Source organism: Phyllostomus discolor, chromosome 6 (assembly GCF_004126475.2).
Source record: "Phyllostomus discolor isolate MPI-MPIP mPhyDis1 chromosome 6, mPhyDis1.pri.v3, whole genome shotgun sequence".
NCBI lineage: Eukaryota > Metazoa > Chordata > Mammalia > Chiroptera > Phyllostomidae > Phyllostomus > Phyllostomus discolor.
Window position 1 is genome coordinate 91406218 of NC_040908.2, and position 18542 is coordinate 91424759.

The window sequence follows — 18542 nt, forward strand, 5'->3', positions numbered from 1 at the left end:
GTATTTAAATAGTCAAAAGATGGATTAATTAGTCCTGGCTGATGTAGGTCAGTGGATTGAGTGCTGGCCTGTAAACCAGATGGTCATCGATTCAATTCCTAGGCAGGGCACATGCCTGGGTTTCGAGTCAGGTCCCTGGTGGGGAGTGTGTGAGAGGCAACCACACATTGATGTTTCTCTCCCATCTCTTTCCCTCTCCCTTCCCCTGTCTCTAAAATAAGTAAATAAAGTCTAAAAAAAATTGATTCATTATAAAGTTTTCTCCCAGCTGAAGTTCAGTGAATTATTTAAAACTCCTAGTATTCAAAGCAGCTTATGTACCCTTCTTTCACTCATTTACAAGTACTTTCATAGATGTAAATCCAATTTATTTTTTAGTGTTAGAATCTCTCAATTATAGTAAAATATCAAAAACCTGGTGAAACAAACCATGAAAGAGAGAAAGCAGAGTGCTTAACATTAGAAGAGAGGAATGCAGCTCTCTCCTATTTGTTGATTATGGGTCTTTCAGGAAACTTGTTAGAAAGATTGAGCTTATGGTCCATTTTGTAGTCAGTGGAAGTGAACTTTATTGCTCTGGTTCTTGCCTTTTGTGCTAAGATCCACATCCAACATTTCTGCCTTTTTCCTACAGAATTTCCTCCTTTGGATTGTATCATGTGTGATACCATATATTATCTCATACTGTGAATTTGTTTCTATCAGTATTTCTTGTCTTTTAAAATTTACATTAACATAAAGTATATATTAATATATATTAATTACTATTAATGTTTATTTACATTAATATTAATTATATATTAATTCATTCTGTGCATCCCCACTTACTCTCCTCCTTTCAGAGTATAATTTTACCATGCAACAGCTACTCAACAGATGTCTGTTGATTGATTGGTATCACTGATTGACACCCACATGTTGCACATTGATGACTGTTCTATTTAAGCTAAACAAAATTATTGTGGAATTCATTGGTAAATTATTGTTTGGGGAATCCAAACATATATCTGAAGTGACTGTTACATAGTATAGATAAAGAAAATCAACATCTACTGAAACAAAAAGAAATTACTCAGTGCTGATGACATCTATATGGAATGTCATTAACTCCCCATCTGTATTGCAGGGCAGTTTTGTGGCAGAAAGCTGTCTTAGTGTCATCTTGTTTACTGTAGGGCTCAGTTTGACTACGAATTAACGGATCTGGATTCCATTTCCAGTGTGATAGCTGTCTTGCTACTTCCATGAGCAAATCACTGTAATTCACTGTGGACTCACTTTCACTCCCCATATATTTGTCAGAAGGGAATGTTTGGCTTTTGCATAGGGTTCTGTTGTGTGGATGTAATGAGATAAGGCATTTGAAAGAATGTCAAAATGTTAGAATGAACCTTGCTTTTCTATATCCCAAGTTAATATTATCATTATATAATATTTTTAAAGGAATGGTGAAATAGAACTGTGTTTAAAAATTATTTACAAAGCAAAAATACTATTGTGGGGGCTTCCAGTCAAGATGGAGGTGGAGGTAGACATGCTTCACTTCATCATGCAACCGTAAGAAGGAACACAACTAACTTTAAAATGAAAAACACCAAGAACTGCCAGAAAATCACCCAGAAAAACACTCAAAGCTGTATGGATATCTGACGACCAAGGATTTAAAGAAGCTATATTAATCCAGATGGGTAGGAGAGGCAGAGACTGAGAGTAGGGGCGGAGAGGATGCAGTGTTGCAGTGGCGAGCCAGGGGTGGTGAGGCAGCAGTGGCCAGTAGAATGGGTGGTCCCACATTCATGTGTGGTGATAAAAATCAGGGGGACACCTTGTGAGCCAACCATCCTAGCCCCAGGCCAGACCATGCAGCCCAGGGTTCCAGTGCTGGGAAAAAGAAAGCCTCATAACTTCTGGCTGAAAACCCAGTCGGGTGTTGGGGTGGCAGAAGAAACTGCTAGTATCTCAGGAGAGCCTGGACCATGCACGCACCCACCCAACCCTGGGAATCACAACCTGGACAGCAGCTAGAGGGGCACCAGTTGCATATGGGAAGTGGATGAAGTGACTGGAAAAGGGGCGAGTGCCAGACAAGCCCCAGAAATCACCACAAAAGTGGCATTGTTCCCTGTTTGACTTTTCCCTCAAAAACCACAAAGCAGGGAAGTAGGTTGCCCAGCCCTGGCAATTCCAAAAGCTCTGCCCCATACATCTTAATAGGTGTTCTAGGACAGGAGATCAAAGCATCTCTACTTAGTATGCAGACACAAGGAGGCTGACAAAATGAGGAGACAAAGAAATGTGGCCCAAATGAAGGAACAGAACAAAACCCCACAAAAAGAACTAAGCAATGTGGAGATAACCAACCTACAGGATGCAGAGTTCAAAACACTGGTGGTCAGAATGCTCAAATATCTCATTGAATATGGCAAAAGTATAAAGGAAGAAATGAAGGCTATACTAAGGGAAATAAAAAAAAAATCCACAGGGAAACCAACAGTGAAGGGAAGGAAGCCAAGATTACAATCAACAATTTGGAACATAAGGAAGAAATAAACATTCAACCAGAACAAAATGAAGAAACAAGAATTAAAAAGAAAAGAGTTTAAGAAGACTCTGGGACACCTCCAAAAAGGCCAACATCTGAATCATAGGGATGCCAGAAGAAGAAGAGGAAAAGCAAGAAATCGAAAACTTATTTGAAAATATAATGAAAGAGAACTTCCCTAATTTGGCAAAGGAAATAGATATACAAGTCCAGGAAGCACAGAGAGTACCAAACAAGTTGGACCCAAGGAGTTCCACATCAAGACACATCATAATTAAAATGCCAAAATTTAAAGATAGAGAATCTTAAAAGCAGCAAGAGAAAAGCAGAGTTACCTACAAAGGGGTTCCCATGAGACTATCGTCTGACTTCTTAAGAGAAATTTTGCAGGCAAGAAGTACACAAAATGATGAAAAGCAAGACATACAATCAAGATTCCTCTATCCAGCCAAGCTATCATTTAGAATTGAAGGGCAGATAAAATGCTTCCCAGACAAGGAAAAGCTAAAGGAGTCCATCGTCACTAAGCCATTATTATATGAAATGTAAAAGGGTCTCATTTAAGAAAAAGAAGGTCAAATCTATGAACATTAAAATGACAACAAACTCACAACTATCAACAGCTGAATCTAAAAAACAAAAACAAACTAACAAACAACTAGAAAAGGAATAAAATCATAGCTATGGAGATCATTTAGAGGGTTATCAGCTGGGAAGGGGAAGGGGGATTGGCATAGGGAAAGGCATAGGGATTTAGAAACATACTTGGGTAGATACAAAATAGACAGGGGGATGTTGAGAATAGTATAGATGATGAAGAAGCCAAAAACTTATATGCATGACCCATGGACATGAACTAAGAGTGCAGGGCATCACTGTAGGGAAGGTGGGTACCAGGTGGAGGGGGACAAAGGGGAAAAAGTTGGGGCAACCTTAATAGCATAATCAATAAAATATACTTAAAAATTAAAACTTAAAAAGAAATAAAATAATAAAAATACTATGGTGCAACTCTGGTTTATAAAAATAAATATAGATTTCTCATGTTATAAAAATTCTTAGTATTACCAACTGTTATTTTCAGAGAATATTTTTATCCACTAAGAATGTTTGAAAAGCAATGATTCATTTTCTTTTTTTCCTTAGTGTATAAATTATTATCATTGCTTGTGCAATGATCTTATATTTTCACATAATTTTTGTTTTTCTTATTGCTTTCTCTCTGTCACAAGGGTTCCTCTCCCCAACCCCTCTCTTATGTTTCATAACTGTTAATGTTAACTTGTCTTACAAGGATGAGAGGAAAAGGTGATGCTTTGGCTCCATGATGCCTTCCAAGTGAGACTAAACTTTTAATTTAGGTTTTCAGAGCTTTGTCTTAACCTACTATTTTGGCCTTAACTCTCTGACCTTATTCCTGATGTTATCAAATAGTTGGAAACGTGTTGATCCTGATCATAATGTTCTTGTTTCTAAACCTTTGATTATGTTGTACTCCACATTCCCTTTTTTGAAAGTCTTCACATGTGTGAGTAATACCTCTCCTATGAAGGCTTTGTGATCCTTCTACTGTGAATATTTTTCCTCTTGTAGACTTATGCACCATTTATATCTACTTTTCTTGTGGTATTTAGCCCATTCTGTTTTAAACTACTTTTATATTACTGTGTTATTGTTTGTTTATTCAGTAATTATTTTCTGCTTATTTTATCCACTGTTCTTATTTCTGTTGCTATAACTTTGAGCTTCTTTGGTTCAGTTCTATTTATCATTATACTTTGGTCTAGAAGATATTTCCTAGGCAATAAGAAGCAGTCCAAGAATCAGATCAAATTGAATTTCTGGACTACATTTTTAGGCATGAGTATCAATCTGAACCTTTCATGGGACTGGGAAAGAGTACAACCTGTCTTCGTGTACTAAAAAAGGGTCTTTAAGTGTGACTAGAAGGGAAGATTGCAGCTGTTTGACAAATAATGCTAGTGAGTTTAGAAAAATGTGTATTGCCAGAAACCAGTAGCCTGTATCAGGGACACTCAAAGTCATGAATGGTGTTCTACAAAGCTAAATGCTTGGTCTGCACATCAGACACAAAGGATACACATTTAAAGCTTATCAAGAGTCTACAAAACATAGAAGGGGTGCTCTAGAATCTGGGCAGGTTTTCAAAACATAAATTGTAAATCCTTTATGTTTGAACAAAAACTTGTATTATGCAGTTTCCTTAGCCTCTTTTTAGGGAAAAATCAAATTTAAACAAATATTTTCAAGTAATGCTATTTAGAAAGAAATCAAGCTTGAACAAATATTTTCAAGTAGTACTAGGAACAGCTTGTTGTTGTTATTATTATTGCATGAGGGGATCTCTCCTGAGAAATAACATTTCCTAGTATTTGGAATTCTATGAAGGCCACATATCTACAAAGAAATAGTGGCATTAGCATGAGCACAATCATTGACTGGGTTCCTGAGTCTTGAATTTTTGTCCATTTATTTACATTTCCCCTGCTTATTTGATTCACATTGTCAATATTTTCCTCTTAGATTATTAAAACGGGAAGAAAGTTTCACATTCATTCCTCGGTCCCGTGAAGAGCTTCCAGACAACTTTCCAAAGGAAATCCCTGGAATCTGCTATTTCCTGGAGATAAGGACTGGTCCTAAACAACCAAAGCCTTCTCTTTCTTCATCGAGGATAAAGAAGGTTTCCTACAACATCGGCACCATGTTCCTCCGGGAGACAAGCCTCTGAGACCTGCTACAGATCAAAGACTTCACCAAAAGCACAAGCCCAGATCATGGGTCACAACAGGAGAGCAGTGTTGAGAACAAACAGCAGAATTGATGTCATGTCAGGCAATAATCCTAGAAAAAGGTGGGTGATGACTGTCAGTTAAAAACCTGGAGGGTACGGGGAGGAATCAGGTGTGTCTGTTCATATGAGTGTTTTTGGTCATATATGTGTTTTAACAACAAGTATGGGCCCTCTTTCCAAACTAACCAATAAATAGACTTCATGTTTTCTTGTTTGTCACACATACAGGTATCTTTCCCTATACATTTGTATCACTTTTAAGAGCCAGTTTTGATCATATATTCCTACATTTAGCGAGATGCTATGTGAAGAATATTTTCTAATTTTGTTTTTCTGAATAGCCATTTCATATGTATATCATGGCAGTGTGGTAAACTTCCCAGCAGGAAGAACTGTAACTCCCCAAAATATTTTAGGAGTATTACCTATTTTTATACATATCTCTTCTAGATAATTACATTTCACATAACATTTTCAGAGTCTGCTACTGTATAGTTGGTACATTATGTAACTCTAACCTATTAATTGGATATAGTTTTACTCATTAGTGCTCAGATTGAGAATACATATGACCAAGGATTTCAGATGATGAGAAAGCATTGTATGTCTGCTTAGAAAATATATCCTTTAGATTTGATTATTGTAGCATGGAACCCAGAAGAAATGGAATTTCCTAATAGCAGATGCATCTGTAACCAAGATTGAAGAAAGGTCTTTTTGCCATCTTCTAGCAAATATCAGTAAAAAATAAAATGCTCTCTACACTGGACACTTTTCAAATTAGCACTTACAAATACAGATAGTTATTGCAATGTACTAAACTGCATTCCAATGACGAGTAACGTACTAAATGACATGTCGTATTTCCCCACCCCCTTCATGGTGGGTGACTCCGAAGGCCACTCTTGGGAGCAAATTCCTGGATACTGACATTAGTGAGAAAGGTGTGGGACATTTTGCCAACAGTGTTGTTTCTTCTTGAATAATAAAAAGCAAGGAAATAAACCCTGTATTTTATGGCTTTCAGTTTAAAAAAAACTGTTTTCTGCAGTTTGATTGATTTGGCTTTTAAATTCGGTGAATCACCTTCAGACCACTGAAGTGAGTCTAACCTTTACACTTAGTAATCACCATAGTTACAGATAAGCTTCCATCTCATGTTCTGCTAAAATGAAGACCAGTTCCCAATAATTAGCACTGCATGAAAACATTATTACAGATATACCCTGAAATTTGGAGCACAGTGTGTCTAGGGATTTGCTTTTTTGAATCAGATGTAAAACCTAAGTTTCTATTAAGGCTAATGAGCAGGAAATATTTGTTTCCTTAAAATCTTAGGGTATCCATTTTCTTACTATAGTAGGTACAGTCATTAGTAGCTTATGTCTACTGAATACAATATATTTCTTCTTCTGGTCAGAGATTTTGGCTCCATTATGATTTTGTTATGATATAACTCAGCTAAAGAGCATATTAACTACTGTCAATGTCATTGTGAGGCTGAATTAGTGTTTTTAAGTTCTCTAAGTGTGTAACTAGAAAACATTGACAGACATGCAAAGTATATGGTACAATGGTGATCACTTTTATAATTGTTGAACTCCATCTAGCCCTGAAGCTTATGAGGACACTAGGGTAACATTCTTCATGTGGGGCAGGACCTAGACCTGGAGCTCTCTGAATCCTTGCCTGTCTCTCTCTCTTCCCTGCATCTAGGTCTCTGTTTTTAACCACATGGGGTTAGATGGCCAGGGCGTTTATGAGAGGCTGTGTAGGCTGGGGACTAGGTGCTCTCACGGGAGTAATCACTCACAAAAGAACTCTTCAGGGCACTTGGAGATTAACACATTTCCTTCACAGGGAACGAAGGCAAGCTGTACAGTCCTCATGCCGAGAATAGGGAATCCCTAAGCTGTGTTGGTGGGCTCCTTACAGTGCAGGGGCATGGGAAAGAACCCAGCTCACTGAGGTCATTTATGCTTATCCTGCACAGTAACTAAGAGTTTATTATGATATGGTGAATCAATAAATGTTCTGGCAGTAAACAATGTATTATGTAACCATAAGTCTGAAAGGGACTCCCAGGAATCATCCAATCTATTTCTCTGCTTCTTGTAAAGATTCGTTTAGGCAGCTATTCTAAGCATATAGTTATTCTCTCTATATTTATGATCACCTATGGGAAGCATATTCTAAAAGCATCATTGGAAATCTACTTTATTATCTGCCATGGTAATAGGGCCCAAAACAAGAATTGTATATGCATTCAGTTTGTCAGAAGAATAACAAACTCTTTCTTAGCTTATATGATTTTTACTTAGAGAAGAAGTAGCATTTACATTGTCATAAATGTCACAATGAAGAATATGCCAGAGACCTACTAAATATCACAGGCATGATGTAAGCTACATTTTTCATGCAATATAATCTACATATATCTTTAAAGCTATAGCCTGAGACAGTGGTTCAACCTGTTAGCATTTTGCCAATTTAGTACAATTGATCATTGTAGTTACACTATTGCTGTATATGTTTGCAAGGTACAGTTTAAAATGGCTGTTCACTCTAGTTGTAGTCATAGAATTTAGAAGCTATGAAAAAGCATCGTATTTTTGTCTACCATATTTCCATTAGCAATTGTGGCTATAACAAGGGGTGGTAGTTGTTGTTTCATCTGACTAATATCTATACAGTCTTCTCACCTACAAACCACTACACCCATCATTCATTTTAGCCTGGCAGATTAAAAGGAATTTAAATGGATGCGCCATTGAAATCAAGTGGTACTAAATTGGGGAAATGGCTTTAACCCACTCTCCAAGGATACTTTAAATATAACTTGGCACCTGTAGCTCCTGTTTTATTGTTCTTTCAAGCAAAAGATTGGGAGAAGTCACTTTATGACTAGCCACCAGGACCACAGCTTTTCACTGGCATTAGCATCATTGTGATGGAGATGAGGTCATCATTTGGAAATAAGTCAGTTATCTAACAAAGTCAGAACCCCCAATATGTACCCAAAACATACTGCACAGTATGTGCTTTGTGAACCTTAATAGGTAATATCAGCCATAATTAAAAAATAATACTTGATGTCTAGAGAAACGCTGTATAGTGTGGTGTGGAGAAGGATCCAAATGTTTAAAATCTTCCCTGATATTAATCTCTTCTCTTATGTCTTAAATTATTTGGGGTTTAGTTTTTAACCCCTGACTACATGGCTGTCCAGTGAACGATGAACTGCTGAGACAGACGCTGGTGACTGAGACTGGAGAGAGGTCTGTGGATCTAGCACTTCAGTGTGACCTCTCGTAGTCTCACTGTTGTTCTGCTTGTCTGGTGACAGTGGTATTGAGACCATAGTGTTTTATAATGAAAATGCAAAAGTGCATGCCTCTTCTAGAAAAACAGAGCAGAAGAGGACAACAACCTAAACTAAAGTACTAATTTACAAGTGCAGCAAAGCTTTTAATTTTACAAATTCCTCCAAAGAGTTCTAGCAACAGAGCAAAATTAAATTGATACATACAAAAGGCAAAGCCACAGAGAAACTGGAAAACCACTAGGCTCTGTGTTTTGTACAGAATCAAATTGCTACCAATTCAAATAGTGTGTTTCGGGTTGTGAGGTATGAAGAGAGAGCACAAGATTATGACAACCATTAAATGTATTTTGGAAAGGCTCTCTGGGTTCCTGACTTGTTGAGGGCAGGTGTTGTAGATTATCAGGGTGGAGAGTAAAACTTCTGCAATGAGCATCTTGTCATGCACTTTGAGCACTGCCTAGCCCATGCCCAGACCCTTTCTTACTCCCTGATGCCACTGGAAACCATCCCACCCACTCAAGCCTGGCCCCATGAAACACCGTTGTCTGTACCTCTAAACCTCACATAGGCACCGAAAGAGTTTCTGAGGCCTGTTTCAGGCTGATAGGAAGATTCACACAACTTCAGGTCCAAGTAACAATGCACTTCTGAAGTGAACTAACCATCCCAGTTGTGCTGGGGCACTGTTGACATCAAAGCTCCTCTCTCTGCTTTTTCTTCAAAATACAATCTGACTCCAAGCATTTGATATAACTTCATTGAATATTCCTTTGAATGAATTATATATGACTTTACATAGGCTGTGGGTGGCACCACATGCTGTTCAGCCAACAACACCTATACTCTCGAGACCAAAAACCAAGTCTCATATTATAACCTGTGGGAACTTCTATGATGAGATTACAGATCTTGAACTACAAAAACTGTCATTTCAGAGGCTTCTATGAACATGTGTTATGAGATACAGCCTGAAAACCATGATGCATGAAGAGCCAACTTATTAAAGTTTAACATATTCCCTTCTGAATGATGATTCTAATAGGTAGCTCTGATATGAATATATATTTTTTGATACGAATATACTTAATTCACAGCCAGCTGATTTAACACACATAAATTGTGTTAAAATGACTGAACAAATTTTATTGTTAAATGTGTAAATTGATCCCAGCTATAGACTCAATTTCAAGATCTTTGTGGTGGGAACTAAAGAACAGACACTGATATTATCTACAGATTAACATAAATTGTCAGGATATATTAAGATAGTGTGCAAAATTCTTTCCTCATGCTTGATTCAAACAATTGAAACCTCACTATTGTTCTACCACTTGTTTCTTTTCCTCCTTTGTTTCTTCTTTCTTCCTTCTTTCTTTCATTGAAAGAAGTCATTGCTATGTTTATAACATAGACAGAATCACAGTCAATCTCATGTTGTAAAATAGTTTGTTTTATAAAGTAATGAATATTCTTGTGTGTGTGTGTGTGTGTGTGTGTGTGTGTGTTGAATGTAACCATTTCAAGGTTAAAAGGAGTGGCATTCTGGGAGGAATTGGTATGTAGAAAAGTTAAGTTAGTGTCTTTATTTCTAATATGTTGTGACTGATCAGTCAAGTGTCTTATTGCTGTCCCATTTGTGTTAAGAAATGATACTGTTCAATGGTTCAACTCATCAACTTGGCAGTATCTGGCTGGCTTCAAACAAATTACCTAGGAAGCTTTTAGGAATACAAATTATTAGGCTTTACCTTCAGAGATTTGGATTCAGTAGGTCTCAGGTTAGTAGGTCTCAGGAATCATAGTTAGAAAATCACTCTAGGTAATGCTAATATGTTGCCAGATTTGGAGATCACTGAAGAGTATTCAAATAATCTCAATTACTAGGAATAAATACAAATTGAATGAGACAGCAATATATCATTTTATTTGTAGTTATTTTGAAAGCTAAATATTCCAAGCTTCATAGCATTACTTTTTCACAAGTTTTAATTTTAGCTTTGGTTTCAAATTTATTATCTGCTTTTTGAGTATGAGTCTTCAAAATTATTAGAGACAGAAATCAACACTGATGAATACTGCTCACTGTAGGGCTAGTAGGCATACTGGACATGGTCCCATTTTTTAATTACTACCTGAAGTGTGCAGTACATCACAGAATTCGCTGATCCTCACCATCAAGATATCAACTATGAACTTTTGGACAGAGAAGGAAACGTCAAAGTGATAGCCTTATTTCTGACTGCTTTGACATTTATGTTATAAAAAATCAACTTAATACTTAGTCTCACTCTGTACTTTTGACGTCGAACTGTACATTCATCTAAAAAGGATTCCCTAGCAATACCTTGCAACAACCTTTTAAGCAATAATTTAAGCCATGGTGGTGATACCATCTGAACCTTGCACTTTTGTGCATGTCATAGAGCTTTTAGGGAAATAGAGACATGTTCTATATAAGCAATAATATAGCTGCTGTGGACTTTGAAAAAATATTCACCATTTTAAAACAGTAAAATGAGCATCAAGTGATAAGTCAGATAAAAATTATCTGAGAAAATGACATGCTTAATCTGTTCTCTCAGAAGTCTTGCAGTTGCACACATGCTTTAAGACAATTAATATACTCTTGTCAGATTATTTCTGTTGTATAGTTTTCAAAATACCCATAATAGTATTTCTCTCAAGAAATGTGTATGTATGTAATGTTGTCCAAATTTTCAGATCTTCACAGTGTATAATACTAAGGAGAAGTTAAGGACAGATACCTGAATAGAAGCAGAACACATGTTGGATGAATTGACTGAGAATGTAGGCATTATGAAAATATAGATGGGTCTTGGGACAATGCAACTGTAGCTTTGATGAGGTTTTAGAAGATGAAAGTTTAGAGATAAAAGGAGCTTATTACCACTGTTTTCTATGAAGACAAGTGTTTAGTAAGTGTAATAGTATTTTGGTTTCAGAATATGGTTGAAAATCATATGTAGTATAATTAAGAAACATCTGAAAATGATTATGTAGTCATATTGAAAATAACCTGCTCCTCTTAGCTATTTTGATAATAGTACCAGAGCTTGCAGATTTCAAAGGGAATAATTTATATAGTTTTACTTCTTAAAATATAATTTTAATCAAATGTGCCATGGTCAATAATATTCAGTCCTTTGATAGTTAAATTGCCCTTCCATAATTTAGAATAGTGTATTAGGATTACAACTAAAAGCAACTGGTAAACTTATGTTATATTAAGGATCTTCTAATGAACAGATTATTATTTAGCAAATCATATGAGCTTTACTCCATTCTTAAGCCTGTAAATAAGATTATAGCTCCTATTATTGCCTAGCTGGGTAAACTCTCTTCTAATCATGAATCTGAACACAACTGGAATGGTGAGTGGGTTTGCTAGTATTTTAAGTTCCCATTACCTATGGCAAAACTTAAATTAGCATCTTCCTGCCCACAGTTGAGAAAATTCCCCTATACAAATCAAATAGGATTGTTGACTCACTGAGAAAATTTTGACAGATGTCTTTTTGTATTCAATCAGTGCTTAACCCTTAATAAGCATGCTTTTGATTATTATAAATAATGAAAATAACTTGAAACTATTAAATTATAGTGAATTTTCCTCTCAGTTAATTCATCTAGTTGCAAAGATCATTCTTAATATTAGATTTAAGTACTGTCGCTTAATATCTGAAACCAGAAGACACAAACAAAACTAAATGGAAAGCCTAAGTAATAGCTAGTTTCTGATTCTTTTGATGCATATTTTAAAAATAAAGTAATTGGTTTATATTCAGACTTCCTCTGTAGCCTTTTCACTCTTTGTAGATAAAGAAGGGATACTACCAAAAATATTTTTAACATGTCTACTAAATGTAATTAAATATAAATAAGGCAGTAATTGAGGTAAAAATCAGAAACATGCAAAATTGCTTCTCATACCACCTCACTTTTTAAAGACTGTTTCTCCTGTTATGCTATATGACAGTTAATTATACATCAGTCTCAGGACACAGGGACAGATGGAACAGTGACATGGGCAAGGGCTTTAGGTGAGATGGATCAAAGAGATCTACTTGTTGTCTTCATGACAGTATAGATACTCTGAAAGCAGACACGGTTTACATAATAGAGATGTGGTTTAATGAGAGTCAGATGATTTATTTAACTGGTGGTCTTCTTACTTTAAAAAGAGGAGAGAAGAATCCTTTAGAAGCCATTTTCAGTGTTGTTAGGGGTTCATGTCATCTTTTCAGCAACCGCACAGATCAGTGAAGCTGGGATTCCAAACTCCCTGAGCTGCTGTGTACAGGAACCCCGTGAAGGTGGCAGACAGCACTAATCTTGGTTACATTGATGATGGTAAATGAAAGTGTCAGAACAGCTATACTGAAGGAACAAAAAGGGCCAAATACCAGCTCTGCCACATGTCACAGAAAGGCTGTTAAAATTAGCACAAAAGAACAGACTATCAGAGTGCAGTTGATAAGAAAATAAAGCTCCCCTCCTTCCTGCCTTTATAGCATTCCTGGCTGAGCTAACGTTCAGTGAGAAAAATACAATTCGATTTCATACATCCTTTTTTAAAAAATTCTGACATTATAAAAACTATCCTCCCCTGGTTTTGAAACTTAATCATAAAGAATGAGAAATATTTATGTCCTAAGATCATCGCTGGGCCTATACTATATTCTATGTTCTTCACATTGCTCTCAAGTGAGGTTTTAGGCGCTAGCAAAACATGTGCTCAACTTTAGAGCAGGTAGAAGCCTTTCTGACCTGACCAGCCTCGCCATCTCATTCAGGGGTTTTCCAGGGAGTTGGAGCCTGGGAGAGAGTCACCCCATGGCATTTGATGGTGTGCAGTGGGAGAGATGAAGATGACTCTGTCTTCCAATATTAAAAGAGCTTAGGTAACTTCTTACTACCATCCAAAGATGTTTCACTTACACATAATTGATTAATTCAAGCAGACTTTGATTAGAACAGAAATTTTAAAAGGAGGAAACAAACCTGAACAATTTTTAATCAGAATAATCAGTTAGAAAAATAATTTAGGATAAAGATTTGCTGTTTCAGAAGAGTCAGCTTACTTGTATCCAAAAGTCAGAATGCTAGAGCCTTTTGAATGTTTTCTAAATGTACCATGTTTTACAACACTGAGAAAGATGAACAATTTTGTTGATGTAATATTTCTTGAGGTTTTATCCCCCATAGATAACATATAATTATAAATTATATTTAAATTGTTTTTTCTCCATGTTCTTTTTTCTGGAAAAAAATAAAAATGTAGACAATGTCATAAATAAGACAAACTTACAAATTGTGGCATTGAGCCATGGTTTGCAAATTTGGTAACATTCTTTTACCTGAAATAATAAACTATTTTTAACAATATAAGGGTTAAGGATAACAGTCAAAGAGTACTGTATTTAGATTTGTTCAAATTTGCATATAGGGCAAAACCTTTCAAACTTCTCAGAATAAAATCTGAGTCAAAGCTACTTTAGGTTAAAATTATTTGAACAACACATGACCTCTAACAAGAAACTATGCGTTTCCATACCCAATGGAACCTCAAATTCTAAAACAATTCCATTATTGCCTCCCAAGAAGCTTTCCTTTATGGCCAATACCACTAATTTTCAAGCCTAGTAAGAGAGCATGGGTTTCTTTTGAGACAGGTGATCTGTATCATTATATTTGTGTATAATCACTTAAAAGACTCCCTTCTTTTTTATAGCTTTTTTGGTTCAAAGTATCCTAGTTAAAGTGGAGCAAAATACTAAAGTGGCCAGATAGTTTTTCAACAATGTGAACCTCCCTTCAAATTTTATTGGTATAAATCATCATGTTGAAATAAAAACCCAGCTTTGGCTTGGAGTCTTAAATAAATTGATTTTGTATTATTTGACTAGAAATTATTGTCAAGAAGAAGAAATTAATTCTTATAGTAGATTCCATTTTAGCCAAGAAGGATAAGGTAAACTAGATGACTGTATAATTATCTACAGTAATTCAGGGAATTTTTTTTTAATTTTTAATTTTTGGTCTTGTGCAAAGATAATTACTCGTGGATAGCAGCCAAAATTATTATTCCTATCTTTTAAATTTGTTTCAAGTGTATCACCAAGCACTTACAAAATCCATTCTTTTCATTCATTATGTAACTCAATGACCTTTAATAATAGGTACTCATTGCCCTTTCTTTTGATCCTTAAAAATACTTTTTTTATCCTGTCCAAAAGAATTCTCCTACTAAAATGCAAATGAGTACCTGACTATAGAAAGTATCCTATCTTATGAGTATATTTGAAGTACTTTGGATGGATTCAGCTGGACTGCAAAAAAAAATTAAGAAAGGACATCAATATGGAATGGGAAAAGAGATAGCAAAATCAAATTTTGCATATATTTAAATTATGTCTATAGCCCAACGCTGCTAACCAGGAACAAAAGCTAAAAATAGGTGGGAAGGTTAACTGATTACAGTTGACCCTTGAACAATACAGGTTTGAACTGTGCAGGTCCACTTACACATGGATTTTTTCTAACAAATACACAATTGGCCCTTTAATCTCCAGATTTTGCATTCATGGTTTCAAGCAACTGCAGATAAAAAACAGTATCTTCAGTCTGTGGCTGGGGATCTGTGGATGCAGAAGGCCTACCGCATGCAACGTCCCATGCCATTTCATATATGGGACTTGGACATCCATGGATTTGGGTATCTGCCAGGGTTCTAGAAAGAATCCCTCTCAAATACCCAGGGACAACTGAGTTTTTGGGGAGTCACAGTTATATGTGAATTTTCAACTTCATGGGGGTTGGTGGCACTAACTTCTCACATTGTTCAAGGGCCAACTGTATAGATATTAAACATAGTATTCATATTTAACAGAATATGAAATTCAACATGTCAAACTTTGATAAAACAGAAACCTAAGTATGTTGATAAGAGTGAAACTATTAAAAGGAACAAAAGTAACTTCTTGTGTTATGTATACCCACCAGTATAAAAGTTTTCTGTTGGGAAAGCTTGGTATTATGTCTTCAATCAATACTGGCTGTATGATCTAATTAAATATTAGTATATTCTTTATGACAATGATAACCCATGCAAGAGTCTAAATATTGAGTGTGGTTATAATTTGAATATCAACAGAATTTAATATTATTTCTTGATGACACTGCTGGTGAACGTAACATGAGTGGGCTATATGTAAAGGTATTATGTGAAGTAAACTAATTAGGTTCTTAAAGTTTGTCAGTATCCTCAGCCTCTCTTTCTATCTATTTTTTTATTCTTGCTTTCCTTCCCTTCCCCTCCCTTTTTCCCTTCCTTCTTTCCCTTCTTGCCTCCTTTCCTCCTCCTCACTTTCCTTCTCTCTCCCTCTCTCTCTCTCTCTCTCTCTCTCTCTCTCTCTCTCTTTCTGTTACTCTCACTCTTATAAGGATGTGAAAACAGAATTTATTATTCTGGCCGCCCCCCCCCATTTCAATGTTACATGGTTGAACACTGTGGGATAGTGGGTAAGGAAACAAAGGTGGACATTAGATGTAGATCATTTGGATTAGAAATTGATCTAGCCCAAATGAGAAAATTGAGACCTTGGCTTCCAGAGACTTCATATGTTAAGAGAAACATGGGTCTAAAAAGTATATATGTTGTTTGTTTTAGCTGAATTTAAACATTTTCTTAAGAGGTATTAGGGCAAATCTTTTAGGACAACCTCATATTTTTCCTCTGCAAACATCTTAATTTAGAAAAATTCTTTTATTTTTAAATAGTAAATTTTTACTTGAGTATCATACTGTCAAAGATTGAAACAGAAAAAAGTATCTTCTTCTATTTGTAGGGAAATCATTTCCTAAAAACTACTTCCCAATAAGGTGAACATACCAAATACTACTTGATTTTACTCTCTTTACCCAGAAGTAACCGATTAACAGTCTTGCTTCCTGTATAGCCCTCTGTAACTCAGTTTCACACAGCATGGTGTTTTGAATCTTTTGTGAGGGTTTGAAAACATTTGCCATCAATTTTATAAGGCTACTCTATTGAAAAAGCAACATACAATGTATTTCATAATTGTTAGCTCTGTGTCTTTGAGATTTTAACATATATTCAAATAGCTATTTGTAACCACAACTTTTACTTATTTGCCAGAATTAACAAATTACCAAGTTCTTAAACACAAAAAGACACAGGTTGGATCATTTTATGATACATCAAGGTATAATCATTTACAAATCTCAATTCAAAGCCATTTTTTTCCAGGGAAAATTCAATTACTTATAGCAGAGTTTTTTATTCATAAGGGAAAAAAGTAAAATATCTTATTTGAAAGAATAAGAATGAGGAAGACATAAGAGTATGCTTTTGCATTTTAGGTACTCTTGACACTACAATAATTTTAACAGTACTTTAACAAGATTTAAAGAATCTTTAATTTCTAAAACTAAATATTTTATCTTATTCATGTTTTTCTTATGTTAGTGTACTATTATTACATTCAAAATACTTAACACATTGTCTCCATGATGTTTGTTTGTGTTCAGTAACAGAAAATATATAAAAATAATACAGCTTTTTTTTTTCTCTGGAAAGATATGCTTCACTAAATTAAATGCCTTTGATTTTCGGGTCTCATTCTCATCTGGACTTCTTTGTCACACACCTCAGGGTTCCTCTACTCTATCACATCAGGTAGTCAAACAAAGATAGGGATATGAGAACTTCAGAGAATTAAAAACTTCTAAAAGGAAGAATTTCTGTGTTAACTGATTATGTATTTAACACTGATCAAATTATTTTGGAACTGTGAGAAAAACAGGCAGCTACCATATAAATTGACAGTTATGAGACTGCCAATTAATTTCTTCCTGTGATTTTCAGTATTAAGAAAGCATTTGTCTTGAAATGATAGACAATCATAATACTTATTCAAATTAAGAAATAGGACCCTTAATAACTTTATCATTTTTTATTTCTTGAGAGAAACATTTTTAATAATGAATGTAAAAATAGAGGAAATGTAGTTGAGAAAAAAACAGAAGAAATTAAGATGAAATTTGCATAGCTGCGATCCAGGGTCCCATTTTTCCCTCTATTTTGTTATCTCCTGCTGAATTGATATGTAAGGCCCAATTTGGCAAGCTACTAATTGTTGTCTCCTCTAAGAATCTGGAGATGAGCAAAAATTACTCTATGTGGAAACTGAATCACATCATCATGGTTGGTTATGCTTACTAGGGAAGTCAGGTTAGGTTCAAATAGAAAAAAAATAGTTAATGGTTTTTCAGAGTCGAATAAACAGAATTTTCCATATTAAAAAAATCTTCCTGAGAATTTTGCCTTGAAAACATTCTAAAGTTTTATAATAGCTGCCTATTACTCATTATAGCATTGTTAATCAAGTAACAAAACTGCCTGATTATGCTTTTAAAATGTACCAATTAAGTGCATTTCAGAAATAATACATATCATTCTTTATTTCAAAATCAACCTACCTGACTTCTGACTTTTCAGCTGTGAGTAGTCATTTACAAAACCAAAGGGTCTCATATCCCAAACAGTACTTTAGATAAAAAAAAAATGCCTGCTCATTTCAATGCATATGATAAACAGCCAATGCATCTCCATCAAACATTCCAGAGTATATAATAATAAATAGGATTCTCAACCCACTTAGTAAAAATACATAGTTACAATATGCTGGGCCTTCTTTCACTTCCTCTGCATGGGGTAGGTTTCACTTAACCAGACACATGATTATTTTAATGTTTCGTCCAATTCATTACTGTAATTTCACAGGTCTAAATTTTTGGTTTTGTCTGCAATGTAAATA

The 18542-nt window shown here is 35.3% G+C and overlaps 1 protein-coding gene across 1 annotated transcript in view; it reads left to right on the forward strand.

The window, feature by feature from the left end:
- The window catches only part of GUCY1A2 (guanylate cyclase 1 soluble subunit alpha 2), a 328461-nt gene extending 310135 nt beyond the window's left edge, over positions 1 to 18326 (forward strand). Inside the window, exon 8 of the mRNA XM_028516054.2 lies at positions 5087 to 18326. Coding sequence (XP_028371855.1) covers positions 5087 to 5294 — 208 coding nt within the window. The 3' untranslated portion in view covers positions 5295 to 18326. The remainder of the gene's footprint in view (positions 1 to 5086) is intronic.
- Positions 18327 to 18542: the final 216 nt, after the last annotated feature.